The sequence below is a fragment of the Corylus avellana genome, chromosome 5 (genome assembly GCF_965113065.1).
Source record: "Corylus avellana chromosome 5, dhCorAvel1.hap1.2, whole genome shotgun sequence".
NCBI lineage: Eukaryota > Viridiplantae > Streptophyta > Magnoliopsida > Fagales > Betulaceae > Corylus > Corylus avellana.
Window position 1 is genome coordinate 19,578,101 of NC_142494.1, and position 21,270 is coordinate 19,599,370.

The window sequence follows — 21,270 nt, forward strand, 5'->3', positions numbered from 1 at the left end:
TCTCCCTTCTCTTCCACATATTCTTCGTTCTTCCGTTTTCTACTCAGTCTTTCTTCTTTCTAAAAGTGTTTACACGAAACAGAGAGAGAAAGGGTGAGACAAAGCGTTGTAAGAAAGAAAGAACACGAGAGAGAACGGACTTGAGAAATTAGTTTCAAAAGATATACTAGTGGTGTTAGTCAGATTGGAGCAACTAGATCCTCCATACCACTTTTTAGCTTCAGTCTAGAGGTAAGTAAATTCACTACCCCTTCTAAAATTACTTCATGTCATGCTATCTATACATTCTTGTATCAAACTATAAATGATTATTTTATTTACCTGTCATGGAGATATGTTGCATGCATGAAGGATTTCTAAAAGAATTATTTAGAAAGTTTCTATTTCTTTAAACGCTTTCTAAGTACAACAAGTTTATATTTGAAAAAGTTTCCATTTTGAGGAAAGAAAGTTGAGAAATGATGATGATTATAAGAAAGAAGAATGATGATAAACCCTCCTACATGTTGCCCTAAGATACATCAAAAAAAGTACAAAGAAAAGTACAATAGATGAGATAAATGTTTATGAAATGAGGGCACATGTATGGAGGAGAGTATTTTTTGCCCTAAGATAAGTAAGGATGAGAGGAGTTCGGTACCGATACTCGGATGGAGGCGAAACCACTGAAGGAGGCTATGCCAGAAAGTGGTATTCCATCAACATGACCGTTAAGTGCACCAAGAAAAGAGTTAATTGACGGTCGGGCATGGCTGAGGCCACAGTTCAGTGCCATAGTTACAAGGGCCTGCAACCTTCGTACACAGGGGTAACAATGTACATGGGTCCTAATATGAGAAAATGATAATATAATTTCAACGATGATATACTATGATGATTTATAACGATGATATACTATGATGATTTATAATGATGCATTATGATGATGATTTATGACGATGATCTATTACTAGATGTAATAGTACGTATATGCTACGGGAGATGCAACCGTACATACATGTATTATTATGGCTGGATGTATATTTGTGAAAACGATTTTCAAAACTGAGAACAAGGAGTAAAACTATTTGTGGTTGTGGATTTTACTTGCTGGGCCCCCTTTGGGCTCATTCAGTTTTATTTCTTGTTTTCAAGTAGAAATGACGCTGGAAAAGGGGTCGAAATGGGGGCGGGAATAATTATTAACTTTCAATGTCTTTTCGTATCAGTTATTGTAATAATATGATATTCCGCAACTAAAGTTTAATGTTTTCTAATTACACTTGTAATAAAATCTCTTGAAGAATGTTTTATACATTTATCGTATCCTTTAAAATCAAGTACTCTGATAGACCTTATAGATCTTTGCAAAAAATGTTTGTTGTAAAAGAAGAAAAGTGGCAAACTCAGCCTTAATGAGCTGGGGATGTTACAGTGATGGGTTGTGGGTCAGGGTGGTTTTTTTTTTTTTGTAGTGGGCTGGAGCTTGGACAATGTGGTGGTTCTGTCAGTGGGTGGCATGTGTATTGGGCGATGGCTTTTGGCAGTGGCTTTCAGCGGAATCCGGCAAAGGCATTTGGTTGAGGAGGTGGTGGGGTTTTTAGGGCCGGTGGAGCCTTTTTGTTGATTGGGTTATATATATATATATATATATATAAGATCCAGTGTTTTCGTGACTATCGACTTTGGTGTTTTTAAATAATGTGTCAATCTCTTATTAGAGACTAAAAAGCCTTACTTTTATGGTCCATCCTGAATGAGTCCTGATAGTAGAAGCTCTCAAGTTTCAATACTTTTCATTAATATAGACTAATTTAATCTAATCTAGGGAATAGGGATGGACATTAACATAATTGAAATTTTAGATTTTTTTTTTATTATTTATTTTTTTTTTTTTTTACAGGTTTGCACAAAGAGAGGGAAAGAGAGGATGATGATTCGAACTAGTGACCTTTGCTTCATGAAGCGTGATCCTCAGCCGATTGAGCTATCCCTTAAAGACGAAATTTAGAATCACATTTGAAACTAAGCTTAAGCCAATTCATTGTGCAATCAAAAGAAAAAGAATGTTCTAGCTAGTATTACAAGTAGTCTGCATTGTTTGATAATAATCTTGTTTATTACTGCTGAAATTTAAGACGGCTATGAATGTTCAGTTGGTTGAAATTTGTTTCTTTAGAATTGTGCGTAAAGTGATTAACTAAAAACCTAAAAAAATGTGTTTACATGATTCTCTAATTCAAATGCATTTTTTGTACTTGAGCTATCCTTTTCAAATGTGAAGAAATATTGTGCATCAATACATAAATATTTTATGGTTTTCACTCTCCTACTCTCCCTTAACTCTCCGATGGGAAATAAAAATAATAATAAAATGATTTTTAAATTGTATAAAAATAAATAAATAACCAAATGGGGAATGCATTTGGAAAGTCATTAACTAAAATAGAAAATTGTAGTTTTGATTAACTATTTTAAATAGAATTTTAGAGAATTCATTATGAATCCTCTTACCAATTGATTAACATTTCCATCAAACTTAAAAATAAGACTAAGGTTTACACATTTGAATATTGGATTTGTTTACTTATTGAGTTATGGACTCACTGTTCCACCTATAAAACTTTGTTTTACAGAATTTATGCATAGCGAGTCAACATAATAGCAATCATGGGAATAGTAGATTAAAGCTTTAAAAGTATATTTTGTTTTCTATATTTTGACATAGTTGATGCATAATTAATAGAATGTGATGTATAATCGGAGTTGTAAGTTGAAAGAAAAGTGTGATTATATGACATTGAATATAGGGAAAAATATAAAAAGGCCCCACAAACTGACAGTCGTTTGCAAGTTGGCCCCCCAATGTTCAAAAGATACTAATGTAGCTCAACAAAGTACCAAAATGTGTCAAAGTGGCCACTCCGTTAGTGAGCCCCGTCAGTTTGGATGGAAAATGCATCACGTGCCGTCCACATGATTTTTTTTTTTTTTTTTTTTTTTTGACTTGAACTTACTAAAATGCCCTTTTGAGAAAACACTCTTAAAAAGGCTCCTCAACCGTCGTCGTTTGGCAGCCTAAAATAATACCCATCCAAGAGCCTGACGACGTCTAAGCCACTATTGGTGGCGTGGCCGAGCTCCTCCGAGTGCTTCATGGTTCCGAACCACATCATTTTACACACTTAAATACACAAATACACAAAGAGTCAACGATTTCTAAGCTCCTATTGGCATTATTAGAGGTCTTATTGGTCTGTGTAGCCTTGGTGCAGAACACAAATTCCATGGTAAATATTATAGAGAGTGAGAGATTGTACGCAAGACCCAGCATGATCGAAGCGCAATTCTTCTTAGCTATGAGGCCCCTGAGCTTCCTCTTGGCCTTCTCGATGGCCTTATGGTATTCAGCGTTCACAGATGGATACTTCTTCACCATTTTCACGACTCTACAACAAGAAAGATCCGGTTCTCAACACAACCAAACCAAATTTATAGAAAACGAAAGCAAAATCCAAACAGAAACAAGATTTGCATTTAAATCTACAATCCAAAATGCAGCCATAAGCTAAATGGAAACAAAAGCGGATAGATTGATCGGAATCCTTGAGATCAGTGAAAGCTGGCGATATTATACAATTATCAAAACCACGTCGTTTTGGTAATTCTATGGGTATTATTTTAGGCTACCAAACGACGTCGGTTGAGGGGCCTTTTTAAGAGTGTTTTCCCAATAGGGCATTTTAGTAAGTTCAAGTAAAAGAAAATCACGTGGACGGCACACGATGCATTTTCCATTCAAACTAACGGGGCTGACGAACGGAGTGACTACTTTGACACATTTTAGTACTTTGTTGGACTACTTTAATACCTTTTGAATATTGGGGAGCCAACTCGCAAACGGCTGTCAATTTGGGGGGCCTTTTTATATTTTTTCCTTGAATATATAAAGTGAATTGTGGCTAGTGCTCTCGTGACTTATTTTTTATGCTAAGTAGTAGTTAAAGTTTTTTTTTTAAAAAAAAACAAACAAAAAGGGCAATTTTTCGCTGCAAGTATTATATGGTAATTAATAGTAGTGCCATGTGAATAATGCAAAATATTTCATTTATTTTGGCAGGGGATTACATCCAAGTTATGAATAAGCCAACTAGGTGGCTGCAATGCTAGTTAGTCTTTAGGGAGGGGGGTTACTGTTGCATTTTATCATATCATGTTACCTTTTAAATTTTAATAAGTGCCTTGGAGCACGAAAGAAACCTTTTGAATGATACTTAATGTTTACAATTATGGCGTTTTGATCTTAAGCTTTCTACAATAAATATTTTATGTCACACATTTAGTTTAATTTATTAATTGCTCTAGCCTCTAGGCTTCCTATTAAGTATCTTTTTTGCCTACGAGGATCTAAGTTAACAAACCTAGTCCTACAATAGGTTATCTTGGCCATGTCCTCGCTCTTTATCAGTAAAAATTGCCTTCCATCAAAGCTTCATTACAGTCTATTCTCCAACTCCGGATTATTCATTCCAATGCCAGACATCTTGGCCTGCCCCTGTTCTTTCACATAAACATAAGTCTTGCCTTTGAAGATCTCAAGTTGAAAAGCCTTAGTAAACTATCAGGCTGGAAAGCAAAGCTACTATCTCAAGCAGCACGCACTACTCCTATCAAAACTGTTGCTAATGCAATGCCCAACTACTCCATGTCCCTTTTCCTTTTTCCCAAAGCATTATGTCAAAGCATAGACTCCTCCCTTAGAAAGTTTTGGTGGGGGTTTCCCCAAGACAAAACACATAGTCTCTCTTTGCTTGACTGGAACAGAATCTGCACTCCTATTGCAGCTGGTGGTCTCGATCTTAGGATAATGGAATGTCAAAATCTTTCTCTTTTGGCAAATATCGGTTGGAAGCTTTTAACTAATCAAGATCTTCTTTGGGTGAAGTCCCTGTTAGCCAAGTACCTCCATAATACCAACTTTTTGTCCTCCCTCATCCCTACCACGTCTTCTTGGCTTTGGAAATGAATCCTCAAGTGCAGAAATGTCGTAACAAAAGGTGCAAGTTGGTCTATCTCCTCTGGCAGCTCTATAAACATCTAGGATTCTCCTTGGGTCCCATCTTTAGCAAATTTCAAGCCTTCCCCAAACCCAGCTATAATTCCACACCACACCACCCCCCCCCCCCCCCCCCCCCAAATCTCCAAGTCTCTGACCTTATTTCCCCTTCTTCTAGAGAATGGAATATCCCCCTCATCAATCACATTTTTGATCCCCACTTAGCCATTCAAATCAAATCCATTTACCTTCCCTAAACTCCATCTTTGGGCCACTGGACTTGGACCCCTTCACCCAATGGCAGATTTTCTGTCAAGACTGCTCATGAATTGGCTGCTGGCCCCCCTCCCTTGCTAGGCTCTCCCCTCTCACAGACCGATTGGAAGCTTTTATGGAGCCTTAGAATTCATCAACGGCTGAAGCACTTACTTTGGAAGATCTCTTGGATATCTTGCTCGTTGGAACTAATATCTTCAGTTTTCTTTCTTTAGTAGATAAGGAGATGCTCAGATGCCCTCTATGTTCCAACTCCCCAGAGACTCTCCAACATCTCTTCTAGGGATGCCCTTTTGCGAGAAGACTCTGGCACAATTCAGCTTGGCCTTTGAATACCTCAGCTCTTAGTTCCCAGCCCATTGCCAATTGGTCCAGAGCTCTTCTTCATCCTCGTGCTACTCTTGGCATTTTCCCAAAGGAGGTTCACAATTTTCAGATTTCAGCATTGGTCTTACTAGATAACATCTGGATCTCTTGTAATAAGTTAATTCATGATGGCTGGCATCCAAACCCACAAATTGTCCTAAAGCAGATTAGAACTTCTACTATCCATCACCTCAATGCTTGGAAGACTAGTGACCCTCTTTCTGCTGATTGGGTTCCTCCCCTTCTTGGATCTTTGAAAGCAAATTTTGATGTGGCCATTAGGCCCACTTTTGCCGTAGCTGCTGCTGTCCTCTGTGATCACAAAGGAAATTTTGTAGCAGCATGCTCCAAAAAGCTGCCCCCTATGGATGCTTCCCTTGGTGAAGCCCACGTAGCTTTGTTAGCCACTAACCTGCCGTGTTCTTCTGGTTGCTCCTCTATCCTTTTAGAAGGAGATTCCCTCCTTACTGTTATTGCTATCGAGGATCCACCACTGTTCTCAGAATGGGCCTCAGCCCCAGTGATTTTTGACATCAACCTTTTGCTACTTGATGTTCTTGTCTTGTTAGCTTTGAAGGTATTAAGATGTACCAAATTTTGTGCACACCAGGTTGCTAGATGGGACGCTTCCCACATTGTGTTCGGAAGCATTCCTACTTCTTCTCCTTTTTTTAGTTCTATTCGCTTTAGGAGTTGTAAAGACCCTTCTTTGTAATGTTTTCCTTCTCCGATTTCCCTTTTTTGAATAGAAAAAACAAAAAACAAACAAACCTAGTCCTAAAGGGTTAGTGGTGTTATAGGGAATATGATTTTTTTTTTTTTTTTTTTTTTTAAAAAAAAAAAAAAAAATCGTATAATTATTCATAATCTTTGAATTAGATATTTTCTTTCTTGTGAATAAACGTTCTTGAAAACATGATAATGGATTTAGACCATAAAAAGGGTCTAATAGAGAATGGTCTTTTTTAGTGAGGTTGTATACACTTAATTAGGCATGTTTGGGTGTCCTTTGAGGGTCCTATAAGTATGTTTATTACTCAAAAAGTCCGTTTGAAAAAAAAAAAAAAAAAAAGTAATCGTTTGGTAAACAAATTGAAAGCGCTTTTAAGTGTCTAAAAAATCTAAAAATGGCCAAAACGCACTTTTGGCAAAAGCTTAAAAATGAAGCTTTTACCAAAAATCGTTTATAAAATTAAAAGATTTATTTCTTGAATACAATCACAAACATGCTCTTAGTGTATGATATTATATACATTACAACAACGTACCTAAGAGAAATAAAGAAAGAGGAAGCGTTCTTCTCTACTAGGATTTCTCTACATCATCTCTTGTAAAATTTTGGTCTACGGTATTTGGGATATACTTTCAAATAGGGGTGTTCAAACGGTTATAACCGTCAGTTATTGGCTATAACCGCAACCACAACCGACTTGGGCGATTATTGGTTTTTAATAACCGTAATCGCAACAGCCTAGGCGGTAATCGGTTATTTTATAACAGACGGTTAGCGGTTATTCAATCCAATAACCGCGCGGTTATAATCACTTTTTTTTAAATAGGCTTTTGGGTTTTTTAAGTGTTTTGGGCCTTTAATTTACTATTTTTTGGTCTTATTTTAAGGGTTTAAGGCCAACATGTTTCAAAAAAAGATGAAAAAAAACATGGCCAAATAAATTCTAGCCCAAATCCATTAATCCAAATTCAAATGAAAAAATTAAAAAGCCAAATCTCAAATCTGGATACATATTACCAGGGACGGAGCCAAGAAATTTTATGGGAGGGGGCCAGTCAAATTTTTTTTTTTTTTCGGTTCTTTAGAATTTTTTTATTAAAAAAAATTATTTTGGTTGTTTTTTATGAACTAAAGACTAGCGTAAGGGCAAAAAAAAAGTGGACATTTGAAAGTAAGGGCCAAAAATAAAAAAAAACTTAATGGGTATGGGCCAACAAAATTAAAAATAGGGCCAAAAAATTTTATTGGATATGGCCAAAAAATGTAAAAATAGGGCCAATTTTTTTTTTTTTTAGAGGGGGTCAAATGACTAAAATTAAAACTTTAACTTTACTTTTTTTTTTTTTTTTACTTATAATTTTTTTTTTCCTTATTTTGGGGGGGACCATGGCCCACCCCGGTCCCCTCCTCCCTCCGTCTCTGCATATTACAAAATACAAACCAAATGGAAGCAAAACAAATATAAATATAATAAATATTTATATTATTAATATAAATATTTAATATATATTTATATTATTATATATAAATAAAGGCGGTTATCAATTATAACCGCATTTTCCTACCCCTAAAACCGCTAACCGCAACCACCCTGGTCGGTTAGCGGTTTTTAATAACCGACTACCAAATCGGTTTGCGGATATAATCGGTTATCGGTTGGCGGGTTTGAACACCCCGACTTTCAAGGCATGTTTACACCGGATTAGGATCCTCTACAATTTCTTTGATTCTTAACTTATATGATTTATGGTGTTTATTTACATTGAAATGCTTGAAAAATATCATATTAAAATTGTGGCATGTGTTGAGGTAGGCAAAACGAATTGTCTTCCAAAATGGTTTATTCCTCACTTTTACAAAAACGCTTCTTCTTCAAAAAATCAAAAAATAATTTTTTGCTCAACGCTTTTTTACAACATAAAGAGTAAGAATTTGATAAAAATATATGCAGTTCTCAATTATAACATGCCACATTTTTAATAATAGTATTTTAAAAAAATGACATAAATTATGTATTTGATAACCTACAATTTCTTTGAAATTATAGGAGTTCTGATCCCGTTTACACCTCTCTTGTAGAGAGAAGTAAGTGCATGAACCTCTCTTCAGTCTCTTGTCTTAAGTTTCCTCCATTGATTAAATTTCTTCATTGTCGGATTGCTCATAAGGCTTTAATTAATTCTAAATTAACCACATAAATACTTGTCTCTACAGTCTTTTGATTAAGAGACAGCAGTTGTGTTGTTTTTTTCTTTTCATCATTTTCTTACATGTTTTATTTACTAGTTAAATCTTCACCGCCAAAGATTCAATTTGAATTATTTAACAGTCTCCATTAATTTCTGCGTCATCACTTCCAAGGTCAAGGATGTCGTTCATCTCGGGGCCGATTGCCATTTGCTTGAAAAACCGAAGTGGCTGAAACTGTAATAAGATTGGATTGATAATGTGTGAAAAAAGAAAGTAAGAATATTTGATATAAAAAAAATTGTTTTGAAGTAATTTTTTTTATTTAAATAATAATAAAAAGTGATTAATGTGATGTAAAAAATAAAAATATTAAAGTTGAATTTGACATAAATAATATATATATTTTTTTTTTTGGGTCCTTCCGCAAACAACCCGATTCTAGTTCCAAACTTCCAAGACACTGAAGTAAATCCCCCCTCGTCAATCTTAATTTTTGCAAACTGAAGTAAATAAAGGCCGGCCCCCACAGTTGGCGGAATGGGAACATGTTACTCCACAACAAATGAATTCAGTACGGTTTGCTTACCCCACTGCAACACGTTTGGAAACGTTCTTTGTATAGTTAATGCAAAAAGGCCATTCAATCGGCATTTAACAAGCCTGAATTGTGTTGTACAAATGGTAAAGTGGCGCCCCAGAAAAAGGTTGATATATTATTAAAGGTGGTGGTTCAATGATTTAGAAAAAATTTCAAATTTGTTAAACATGTATTAGAGTATGGGTTCGAATCTCTGTAATGAAAAATCCTCACATATACATACGTATGATTAGTATTAGTCACTTTGATTTTTATTGAAGTCCTGGTGGGATTAGGTCAGGTTATAACTTAGTCAGACTTGAGAGAGCTCCTGCGGTTCCCATCGTGTAAGCCCCTCATGTGCGGCTCTCAACGAATAAGTGCTACTATGGTCACGCCCAATTATAATAGTCACAATTAGTCTTTTTAGCCTACCCTTTTAGTTAAAAAATAAATAAATAAACGGATGGGATATTGTGGGTATTGCTCTAAGCAGCCTACTCCATCATTAAGAGATATAAATGCCTAAAGACGTCGTGAAACAATTACATCAGATCTTGTTCTCGTCCATGCATTTCCTCTATACGTGTATAATATTTCTAACACAAACATATAAAGGATAAAGAAATCAAAGAAGCAGATCCAATATAAGCTAAGCAAAATGGCCTCAATATTATTCCTTCTCCTTTCTCTCTTTGTGCTATATAAAATATTTGCATACACATGCATGTTCTCTTTGTGATTGAAATTCCCAAATTTAATAGTTTAGGGAACCGGACATTAAGTCATTACTAGTACACATGTTATTTGTTCGTCATATAATTGGAATGACGTGACAGAAAAATCAACCTTTAAATCAGTAAAAATTATTAATTTTCACTGTCAAATCATTTTAATTGTAAGATACCCGTACACATTTCTCATCAAATTTACTTCCTTTTCCCTGCAAAAACCTGCAAAACCCCATCTGATCCCCCTGCCACCAGAGTGCACCTGTCCTCTTCAATTTGCCTCCAGCACACGCTACTGACAAACCCTTGGTCATACCCGGCTCTAGCCACCGGCTCAAATCCATGCACCCATATCGGCTCACTCCACCTCCTATCATACACAAAAACCTCGTTACTTTCCGACCCGCATCCGAGTAACCCGCCATTCCTCCACACTGACAACCCGACAAAGCTCCGGTTGTTGACGTGTCCCTTATACGTGCGGATTACACGGGCATCATTGATACTCCACGTCTTCAAACAACCATCAGTCCCTGCTGACGCCATCGTGTGGGCATCCAGAAATCGGACGTATGTGACGGTTTTACCATGCCCATCAAAAACAACAACCGGGTCCACCATCTTCCGGATGTCATACACGTACGCCCTCCGGTCCGCGCATCCAACGGCGACCAGCGCTCCACCAACCGGATTGAACTCAACGCAACAGACGGGACTGCGTCGCACGCTAGGCTGCACCGTGGCCATGCATTTCCCACCCTCGCAACGTGGATCCCACATTTGCATGGTTCCGTCGTCCGACCCGGATGCCCCCATAACCGGATCCCAGCGCGAATAGTCCACGCTCCAGACTCGGCGCCCTCCATGCTCGTCCCGCTCGAAAACGGGCATTCTTCTCTCAAGGTCGTACTCCATGACCACCCCGTCATAGTCTCCGGACCCCAAGACCCGCCCGTCCGAACCGGGTTTCCATTTCAGGCTGCTAAGCTTTGCAGGAGTGCATATGCAGAAGTCACATACATCAGCATGGTCTAACGAAGTAGTACTTTCATGAGGCAACAAAGAGCTTAAACTATAAATTCTGATCTTTCTCGCAATACCGCCGGTGGCTACAAAGCTGTCGGACGGGTCGAACTCGATTACTCCGAGGGTGTCGGTCCCCGCTCCGGCTGTGTCGGAAGAAACAATAGTGGAGAGATTAAAATCCCACTCACATCTGGCTCTTTCTTCTTCATCATCATCTTCATCTTCTTCTTCTTCTACTACTTGTAATTGTAATTGATTATCTTCCTCTATGCTTTCTTTTTCTTTTTCTTCTCCTTTTCTTTCTTGGGTTTGCTCTTCTTGGCTTAGGGGATGGAATTTTGTGGAAAAGTTTTTCATTTCCCATTCATATGGAGTGGTGGAGATGTTTTTGGAGACTTTTGAGTTTTGGACCAATGAATGGCTCCCATAAGCCTAACCATTATGTTCTGTGGTGATATGGATAAGTAGGGCATTATATTTTTGTTGCAGGCCTTCATGTTCTCCCCAAATTACAGAACTGCCCATTTCTGTATAATTTATGACATTTTATTTTTGCATTTCTTTAAAGGGAAAAGTTTTAATTACGGGTTCAAAATCAAATTGACTTGTCTATTTACACAAGCAAGAACTTCACGTTATCGTCATGCACGGACGGTTGTCGTCCTCATGAAGTTGTCACTGATCGATCAAATATTATTTTGTACCTTTAAATATGACAAAACAAAAGCACCATATATATATATATATATATGGCAGCCTAAATATTGTTGTACCCAAACTAGCTGGTCAAAATAGTTAAAATGTTATTTTAGCTAATTAGTACGTAGATGATTAACCCTGATTAGGTTAAGGTTAGAACTGGTGTTAGGTTAGGATTTGGGGGTGTGGGTAGAACGGTGCAAAATGATAATAGTAGCTAGGCTTGACTACTGACAGCACCACCAACCACAATATTAATTTCTTCTTCTTCTTCTTTTCTACAAATTAATAGTCTCAAAATTTGAATAGTGATCCAAGAGAAGGCACTCCATCTAATTATATATACCATTTTTGCACGGCCAAAATCAAATGACAATTTATTTATTTCCACATGAAATGGACATTTGTGATATTTCACAATGGACCCGGATGAATAATTTGGGACTATATCTATCTAAATTTATGGTGCATAGGATGGGGCTTGTATTAAATGTGTATTGAATATTCAAGTGGTGAAGAGGGTTATCAGAATAAAAGGATTGCTGGCTGCTTGTGTGCCTCATTTCATGTAAGGCATGGTGTGGATACAGGCTGTTGTCTCCTCTGCCTTGCGTGGTCTAATCCAGGCCTTTTGTCCTCTCAACTTTTCTCATAACAACTAAATAACATGGAAAATCGTCCATCTATTCTTATATATGTTGTAGGCATTTTTAAGGCCACAAGTTTTGACCCACTCGCCTACCTCCTCTTTTCTTTCCTTTCTTTTCTTGGGAGTGTTGCTTTTTCTAAAAGGATATATGATTAATAATAAGTTCTAGGGAAACTTCACTACCTCCATGAATTTACGCACCTTTTGTAAACACTCTCAATGTTCAAAGTCTCTCACTTTGATGTATCTAACTTTCATTTAGGCTTCGTTTACTTCGACGTAAAATGGTTTTCAAAAAATGATTTCCGCATTTTACGGTGCTTACTTCAACGTAAAATAGTGGTAAACGGAAAATATTTTTCTTTTGACCGAAAATTATTCTTTAATTTTCGGAAAATGGTTTGACGTTTTGAAAACCGTAAACCATTTTTCGACTGTGAGCATCTCATTCTTAAATCGATGGACCTTGCTAAGACCCGCCCAGAATCTCACGACTTGCCCGAGACTTGCTCGAGACCGCTCCAGGAAATGCCTGAGACCTGACCAGACTTGAATGGGACCTACCCAGACTTGCCCAAGATCTGACCAGGACCTGCCCGGGATTTGTCTGGGACCTGCCCGGGACTTGACCAAGACCCGCCCGAGACTTGACTGGGACTTGCCCAGGACTTAACCGGGACCCGCCCGGTACTTGACCGGGACCCGCCTTGAACCCACCTAGGACACCGCCAAGACCTGCCTGGGACCCCGTCGAGACTTGATCAGGACCCGCCCGGGACTTGCTTTGGACCTGCCCGAGACCTAACCAAAACCCGCCTGAGACTTGATCGGGACCCACGCGAGACTTGACCAGGACCTGCCCGGGACCCCGCCGGGACTAAATCAGGACCCGCCCAATACTTGTTCGGTCGGGTCTCGGGTGGGTCCTGTTCAAGTCCCAGCAGGGTCCCGGGCAGGTCCCGGTCAGGTCCCGAGTGGGCCCAAGGAAACTCTCGTGTGGGTCCCAGTCAAGTCCCAGCAGGGTCTTAAGCAAGTCCAGGGCGGGCCTAATCAAATCCCGGGTGGGTCCCAGTCAAGTCTCGGTTAAGTCCTAGGCGGGTCCCGGGCAGGTTCCAGCGGGATCTCGGGCAAGTCCCGAGCTGGTCCTGACGGCGTTCCGGGCAAGTCCCATGGCGGGTTTGGGTGAGGTCCCAGTCAAGTCCTGGGTGGGTCAAGATCAAGTCCTGGGCAGGCCCCGACGAGGTTCCAGACAAGTCTCAACGAGGTCGGTCTCGAGCAGGTCCCAGCGGGGTCCTTATTGGAAAAGAACATATATAAAAAAATATTTAAAAAAATTATTTTCCATGCGCGTGGTAAACAATGTAAAATGTTTTCGATAGAAAACATTTTCAGGGAAAATGACTTCCTTAAAAATATTTTTCGAAGAAACCAATTTACGGAGCCTTAGTTTCAAATACTCTCATGCTGTTAGGAATCGGATCCTCTCCATTTCACTTGAAATGGAGAGTAGCATGTCATAAAAATAATCTAAGATCTTAAAAGCGCCACGTAATAAGCAGCTAGTTAACGGGAAAGTGGGAAAAAAAAGGTTGGCTTTAACGGAGTCTGAAAAAACCCCACACTGGAGTTGTTCCTCTCTCAATCACACACCCAAAAAGGAGAAGACCACTTTCAACCCTCCAGAACTCTCCCATTAATCGCCCCTTTAATTTGAACGAGCTAACACACTGCTCGAAGTCTGTAGCTGGCATTCAAAGAAGACAAGAATCAAAGAATCAATTTTTTTTTTTCTTTATACTGTCAGCTGATTCTTTGTTGTTTTTCTTCTTTCACGATTTTGTCCCTTTCACGAAAATCACACACTAGTTGCGTGTCTCAAAAAGAAACAAGAGTTTCTCGACTCTCTCAAATGTTTTCTCCTTCCTCTGCTTGTCCTCCTTCAATGTTTCAGTCTCCTTTTGTTCTCCACGCATCCAGCATCCTCTGTACGTTTTGGTAGCTAAGGAACGTCTATGATATCAAGAACTTGATATTCTGTGATTTTGCTATTTCTTTCAATATAGGAGACCGAAACCAATAGATATTCATAGAAATTTGACACCGCACAAGTAGCCCAGCCATTTTGAGCTAGTTCAAGAAACTTTGACCGAAACTATGAGATTTGAAATATAATTGATAATGCTTTCATTGATGTATATAGAATTACAAGAAGTCTAGATAATCTTAGATAATCTAGATAATCATGTACAGAAAGATAACAATATACAGATTGAAACATATTTTAAATTATATACTAGGATATACATTGCATGAGAGCTCTTATCTCTTATCTAAGATAAGAGTCCTTATCACACATCTTCTCTTGATCACTCTTATCTTGAAGCAGTGGTGGAGCCACGTTACCCCTTGGGGGTGCCACCCCCAAGGATTTTTTTTTTTTATTATTATTATTATTTTTTTTTAACCCACGGCAGTACGGCACCCTCAAAATAAAAAATTATTTTTACAATTTTACCTACCCATTACCCAGGACACAACAACCCTTCTCCCGCACCCCCATTTAACCCACGGCAATTTAATCCACTGGACCACTACAAGTCTACAACCCTTCTCTTGCACCCCAAAAAAAAAAAATATATCTAAGACGCTCTCTCTCAGACTCTCTCTAGTCTCTTCGTAAAGTGCAGTTCTAGACACTTTTTTTTTTTTTTTTTTTTTTGTATTTCTGTCTTTTTGATATAGTGTCGACATGACTGCAACCCTTCTCCTGCACCCCCAAAAAAAAAAATCTCTAAGACGCTGTCTCTCAGACTCTCTCTAATCTTTTCGTAAAGTGCAGTTCTAGACACTTTTTTTTTTTGTATTTCTGTCTTTTTGATATAGTGTCGACATGTTACATTTATAATATATCAATTTGAGCACATATTTATGAATTTTTATAGATATTTTTTGTAATGCATATATTATTTGAATTACCAAATTTTTAGGGTGAAGAAAATTTTTAAGACGCCAAAAAATTTGTAGTGGCACCCTCAATATAAAATGGCTCGCTCCACCATTGCCTTGAAGAGTTTGAATTACCAATAGAGTAGGTGGTTTAACAGAAACAGAGGAGATAATTCATATAAACAGAGGAGACCTCTGGAGATAGGGAAGTTTATTGAGCTGGTTCAAGAAATTTGAAAATAATAAATAAAAACAAACAAAGCTTGAATTAAGATATAGAAAAATTAGGGTAAAAAACAAGACTTTGAAAAACGCGAACCCATATCGCTTAAGATTACTTAGAAGAACAAATATAGAAGATTAATATCAGTAGAGCTTCCAGAAGAACAATTCAAAGAAAAAAGACAAATCTAAAATATTAATACCAGTAGAGCAGCTAGAGGAAAGGTTCAAAGAGAAAATATAACTTATTTTCAATAAAAGAAAGGGTTAAATACTTTTTTGCTCCTTAGGGTTTAAACACTATTTTTTTTTTTTTTAGGGTTTCATTATTTATCACATGAAGTACTCGTGGTTTTCATAAAAACGAAGATAGTACCCCCGTTAAAATTCGTCCAAAACTTAATGAAATGCCACGTTAACACCAATCAAATGTCGTTACATGTTCATATAATTAATTTTTAAAAAATAAAAATAAAAATAAAAAGATTAAAAAATTATATTTTTTCAAAAATAAATAAATAAATTGGGGGTGGCTTTGGCCATTGGGGTGGCTCCCCATCTGGCCAGTTTTCTTCGTCTTCCTTTGACCAGTGAGATCAATTGAACAATCAATGTCCTCAATCACAATAATAGACTTGTTTGGCACTTCCATCAACAGCTTCCTCAGATCAATGTTATTCTTCACCAAAGTCAACTCAAGATCATAAAGGTCATAGCCTAGAAGATTGGCCATGGCAGCAATCATGGAGGACTTGCCTGTTCCTGGAAGGCCATAGAGGAGATAACCTCTCTTCCAAGCCCTCCCAGCGCTTTCATAAAACTCTTCCCCCTTGCTGAACGCGATGTGGTCGTCCATAATTTCTTTCTTCTTCTCAGGATCCATTGCGATTGTCTGGAACTTCACCGTGGGGGTGGCTGAGGGTGGCCAGGCCACCCCCAAATGGCCAAGAACCAGCCCCAATTTTTTATTTTATTTTTCTTTTTTCCCTTTTTTTTTTGAAAAAATATAATTTTTTAATCTTTTTATTTTTTTTTAATTAATTATATTATATGACACGTGGCGACATTTGATTGGTGCTGACGTGACATTCCGTTAAGTTTTGGACAGAATTTAAAAGGAAGTACTATCTTCGTCTTTATGAAAACCACAAGTACCTCATGTGATAAAAATAAAATTCTAAAAAGGAAAAAAACTAAAGTGTTTAAACCCTAAGAGGCAAAAGAGTATTTAACCTTGAAAGAAAACAAAAAGGGGATAGACAAAATAAATAGTGCAAGTTTACAGATCCATCAACACCCAGGTGAGTTAGCCGACCAGAACAATGGGTGGACAAATAAAAACAGAAAACAAATAGAAAGGAGAAGAGAAAAGAAAGCCAAATAAAAAGAAAGGGAACCAAAATAACACCAAAACACTTTAACTCTATTCTTGTGGTACTATTGCCACGTCACATTGCCACGTCAGAAAATTTTTTGATGTGGCAAACAGTAGCACGTCAGTAAATTTTGACGGGCTAAGCAGTAACATGTCAGTAAAAAAAAAATTTTGACTCCTACGTTTCTAACCTTCAACACACGCCAAAAAAGTTTTCTGACATGTCAAACATCATGACACGTTAGAAAACGCTAGTCAAGAAAAAATAGTTATTTTGTAGTGTATCATAATCTATGCTTAAATCAACAACTATTGTCTACAAAGCTAAATGCTCTCATACCATCATGTAATGCACCCATAATTAAATAATTAAATTTATTCTCATAGTGCCTTCAAACTAGGGTAATTGTATAATAAGTTCCTGAGTCAACCTTCCAAAATTTTTAAATTCCTAAGTTTTTTTTGTTTTTTTGTTTTTTTGTCTTTTCGAATTTTTACTCTCTGGGTCAATCAAAATGACAATAAAATCATTGCCGTCAAAATTTTTTAACACCCGTTAGTCTAGGTCAAAACACATCATTTCACCTCATTAAATTTTTTTTTTTTTTAATTTAATTTTAAAATTTAAATCTAAAAATAAAATAAATTTTTTTTAAAAAAAAGGACAAGGGTGGCCGAACCACCCCATAGGGAGTGGCCACCCACCCCATTTTGCCTGGGGGTGGTTCGGCCACCCCCAAACCGGCCATATAAGTGTGGCCGAACCACCCCCAGGGCCTAAGGGGAGGGTGGCCGAACCACCCCTAGACCGGCCCTATAGGGGTGGCCGAACCACCCCCTTGGGCCCTGGGAGTGGTTTGGCCACCCCTAGACAGCTTGGGCCTTGGGGCTGGTCTAGGGGTGGCCGGCCACCCCCTATGGGATGGTTCGGCCACCCCTGTCCTTTTTAAAAAAAAAAGAATTTAATTTTTAGATTTAAATTTTAAAATTAAATTTAAAAAAAAAAGTTAAAATTAATTTTTAATTTTTAGATTTAAATTTTAAAATTAAATAAAATAATATTTTAATGAGGTGAAATTGTGCATTTTGACCCAGACTAACAGTTGTTAAAAAAAATTTGACGACAGAGATATTATTGTCATTTTGATTGACCTAGTGAGTAAAAAAAAAAAAAAAACCTTATAGATTTAAAAATTTTGGAGAGTTGACTCAGAGATTTATTATAAAATTATCATTTAAACTAATTAAGTGGTAATTAGTTGAATTCACTACACATAACTAATTATCAAATTATACTATAGCGGGAAACAAAAATAAATTATCTGAGACAACTAATATAAATCCTTAAATAACATCTATATCATCAACATAGACTCATAGTTTCCAAACAAACATCATTATAACGTTAACAATTAACTACTATATAAGCAAACCTGACAATGCGAATCATTCATTCGACATCTTCATCTGAGGGAATTTCTCACTTTAAAGTGTGGGAACCTGCTAAACTGTAAAATATCGAGGTGTTCCACATGTGAAAAAATGTAATTGCTTAAATCCATGCCTTAGTAAGTACATTATTATAGAATTGGTTATGAAATGAGCTGCACAACTATTTGTAACCTTCATTGATCATGAATGGATTTTTCACCATAAATGATATGTGTTGCCTCTATTATTATGTCATGTAAAAAGTGTGGTTTATTTTGAAATAGCATAAGCATAATTCTGGTGGCAATCCACTTGTATTTTAATGTAAAGCAATTACGTGTTATATAAATAAATGTTAGTAATCATAACTTTTCTCTAGATGTCTATCTCTTAACCCCTACTCGGAAGAGTTGGCGCTGTCCTAGGAGACTTGTAGTATAATACCGGTGTCCTAGATATTGCCGCATGTCGTCATATTGTAACGCCTTCAAAATTAAATAATCAAACTACTTTAACTTGAAATATTACTCGCATTACCTTCATACTAATTAACTGGTAATTATCTGAAATTATGGACGGAATTGCCTAGCCCCTTGGTGGGACTTCATAAAATTAATTTTTCACCGTATAGATCTTCACTTTTAATTTTGTCTCCCCTCATCTCAAATCATGGTTCCTCCCCTTACTGGAATCATTACGCAACACTAATTATCAAAGTCTACAGTAGTGGAAAACAAAAATAAATAATATGAGACAACTAATCATGTAACCTTAAATAACATCATGTATTATCAATATAAACTCTTATCTTCCAAACATACATTTTTATAAAGTTAATAACTAATATCTATCTAAGCAAACCTGGCAATACAAGTCATTTGCTCGACTTCTTCATCAAATTGAATTTCTTACTCTATAATTTGGCAACTTGCTAATCTGTAAAACACCGAGGTGTTCTACTACAAGTGAAATAAGTAGTTGCGTAAGCCCACGACTTACCAAGTAAATTGTTGTGAAACTGGTTTATGCATAGATTTGCACAACGATTTGCAATGCGGGAAACAACGATTTGCAACCTATAAACGACTTACCCTATAAAGCCTTACACAACGATTTGCAACCTTCATAGGTCATGCATAGATTTTCACAAAAAACGATATGTATTGTCTTTGTTATTATGCCATGTTAAAAATGTGGTTTACTTTGAATAACATAGGCATAAATCCAGTGGCAATCCACTTGTATTTTAATGTAGAGAAATTATGCATTTATATAAATAAATAGTAGTAATCATAGCTTTCCTTTGTATGGTTTATCTAAGCCATTAACCCCTTCTCGTTAAGGTTAATGTTGTCCCGAGAAACATATAATACAATATCGGTGCCCTGGATATTGTTGCATATTATCATATACTAACAGCTAAAGACCGAGTTCAACCTCAAGTGGCCAACACTACTAGTAAAGCCGTAATATGGTGATTTATCCTTCCATAGTACGCCTGTCACAAACAACCATTAGATTCAAGGCCAAATAATAACTGTAAATCTCTGTAACCATATGGCCAAGCTCATGTAATGGTAACCCATGACCCATGATCATGTCATACGATGCAAGTATTGTTCACTTATTGTAAATCTTATATAAGCAAATATTCATTGGAAGCAGTTATAAACATATTATAAAAATCAATCGGCTCATGACATATTCTTTTAAAAATTAAAGCATGCTCAGTTATTGACAGATCACATGTTAGAATAAACACAGTTTCGTAAGCAATTACTTACCTCAAGCAATCCTCCTTAGTCTAGGAAATCTTAATCTCTATTAACTGCAAATCACACTTTAATATTAGACACCACATGCTATGAATACTGATCTACACATGTCAAACCCAAATCATGTGGTTGAAACCCTAATTTGTTGTAAATAACCCTAATTATCTATTACATGGCATCATTGAACATTCATTCTTTGATGTCGAACATTCGTCCTTTGAAGGTCAAACGTTCATGCCTCGAGGGTCGAATGTTCGTTCCCCTGTGTCAGGAACTAAAAACGCTAATTAATAATATATCTTAAGTCATATTTTCATTCAATAACCTTAGTAATTTTCTTTAACCACATGGTTAAGCCCATATAAACATGTTCCTGTCATCCTTTCATAACGATCCACGCAATTATGTTCAATTATTATAATTAGTATAATAAACAAATATCCGCTTGGAACATTTATAAATATGTTATAAAAATTAGTAAGCTTATGAGATATTCTTTTGAAAAATAAAGCATGCTCAATTCATTGACATATCACATGTTGGAATAAAAATAGTTTCAAAAACATTTACTTACCATGGACGATCCTCTCACTCTCGGACATCTTAATCACCAAGTCACTACAAATCACACTATCATATTAGACAACATGCTAGGAATACTAATCCACATAAGTAAAACCCTAATCATGCTATCAAAACCTTAATCGATTTTTAAAACCCTAATTGTATATTTCCTGGTATGAGGGAACGCTCATTCCTTAAGGGTTGAATGTTTGTCCTTCAAGGGTCGAATGTTCATTCATGCAATAATCTTAACACTTATACATCACATAGGTCCTAAAATATTAAAACACACCATTTATGAATAGATCAACGAGGTTTATTCTCATACGTACGTCGATGAAAACACTTAAGGTTGTAATATGCATTTAATAAACCCATCGTTAAAATATTAAGCATGGATGCTAGAAACATTACATTATAAGCACTTAACCACTATTAGATTTGAAATACAAAATTCAGCGTAAAATCCTCATGTTTTCATGCAAGATTTGTTTCTCATAAACTCAACAGGTTTAATAAATCACATATTTCTTTTAACAAACAACCAAAACATGTTTAAGTATGATCCAAAGCAGTGAAATATATATTAAACTAAGAGGTTAAAGATTTGAGGGAAGGACACTACCAATGGATCTCATGCTATTCAAGATGCTCGGGTTCAACGCGATGCTCGAC

At 36.8% G+C, this 21,270-nt stretch overlaps 1 protein-coding gene across 1 annotated transcript; it reads right to left on the reverse strand.

The window, feature by feature from the left end:
• Positions 1–9,857: 9,857 nt before the first annotated feature.
• On the reverse strand, positions 9,858–11,306 carry RUP1 (Transducin/WD40 repeat-like superfamily protein). The gene has a single exon (XM_059596146.2). It carries the CDS (start codon positions 11,289–11,291, stop codon positions 10,107–10,109), a length of 1,185 nt encoding a protein of 394 aa, XP_059452129.2. The 5' UTR covers positions 11,292–11,306; the 3' UTR covers positions 9,858–10,106.
• Positions 11,307–21,270: the final 9,964 nt, after the last annotated feature.

Coding starts and splice junctions, on each gene's coding strand:
- RUP1 (XM_059596146.2), bottom strand. CDS start 11,291: ATGAAAAACTTTTCCACAAAATTCCATCCCCTAAGCCAAGAAGAGCAA.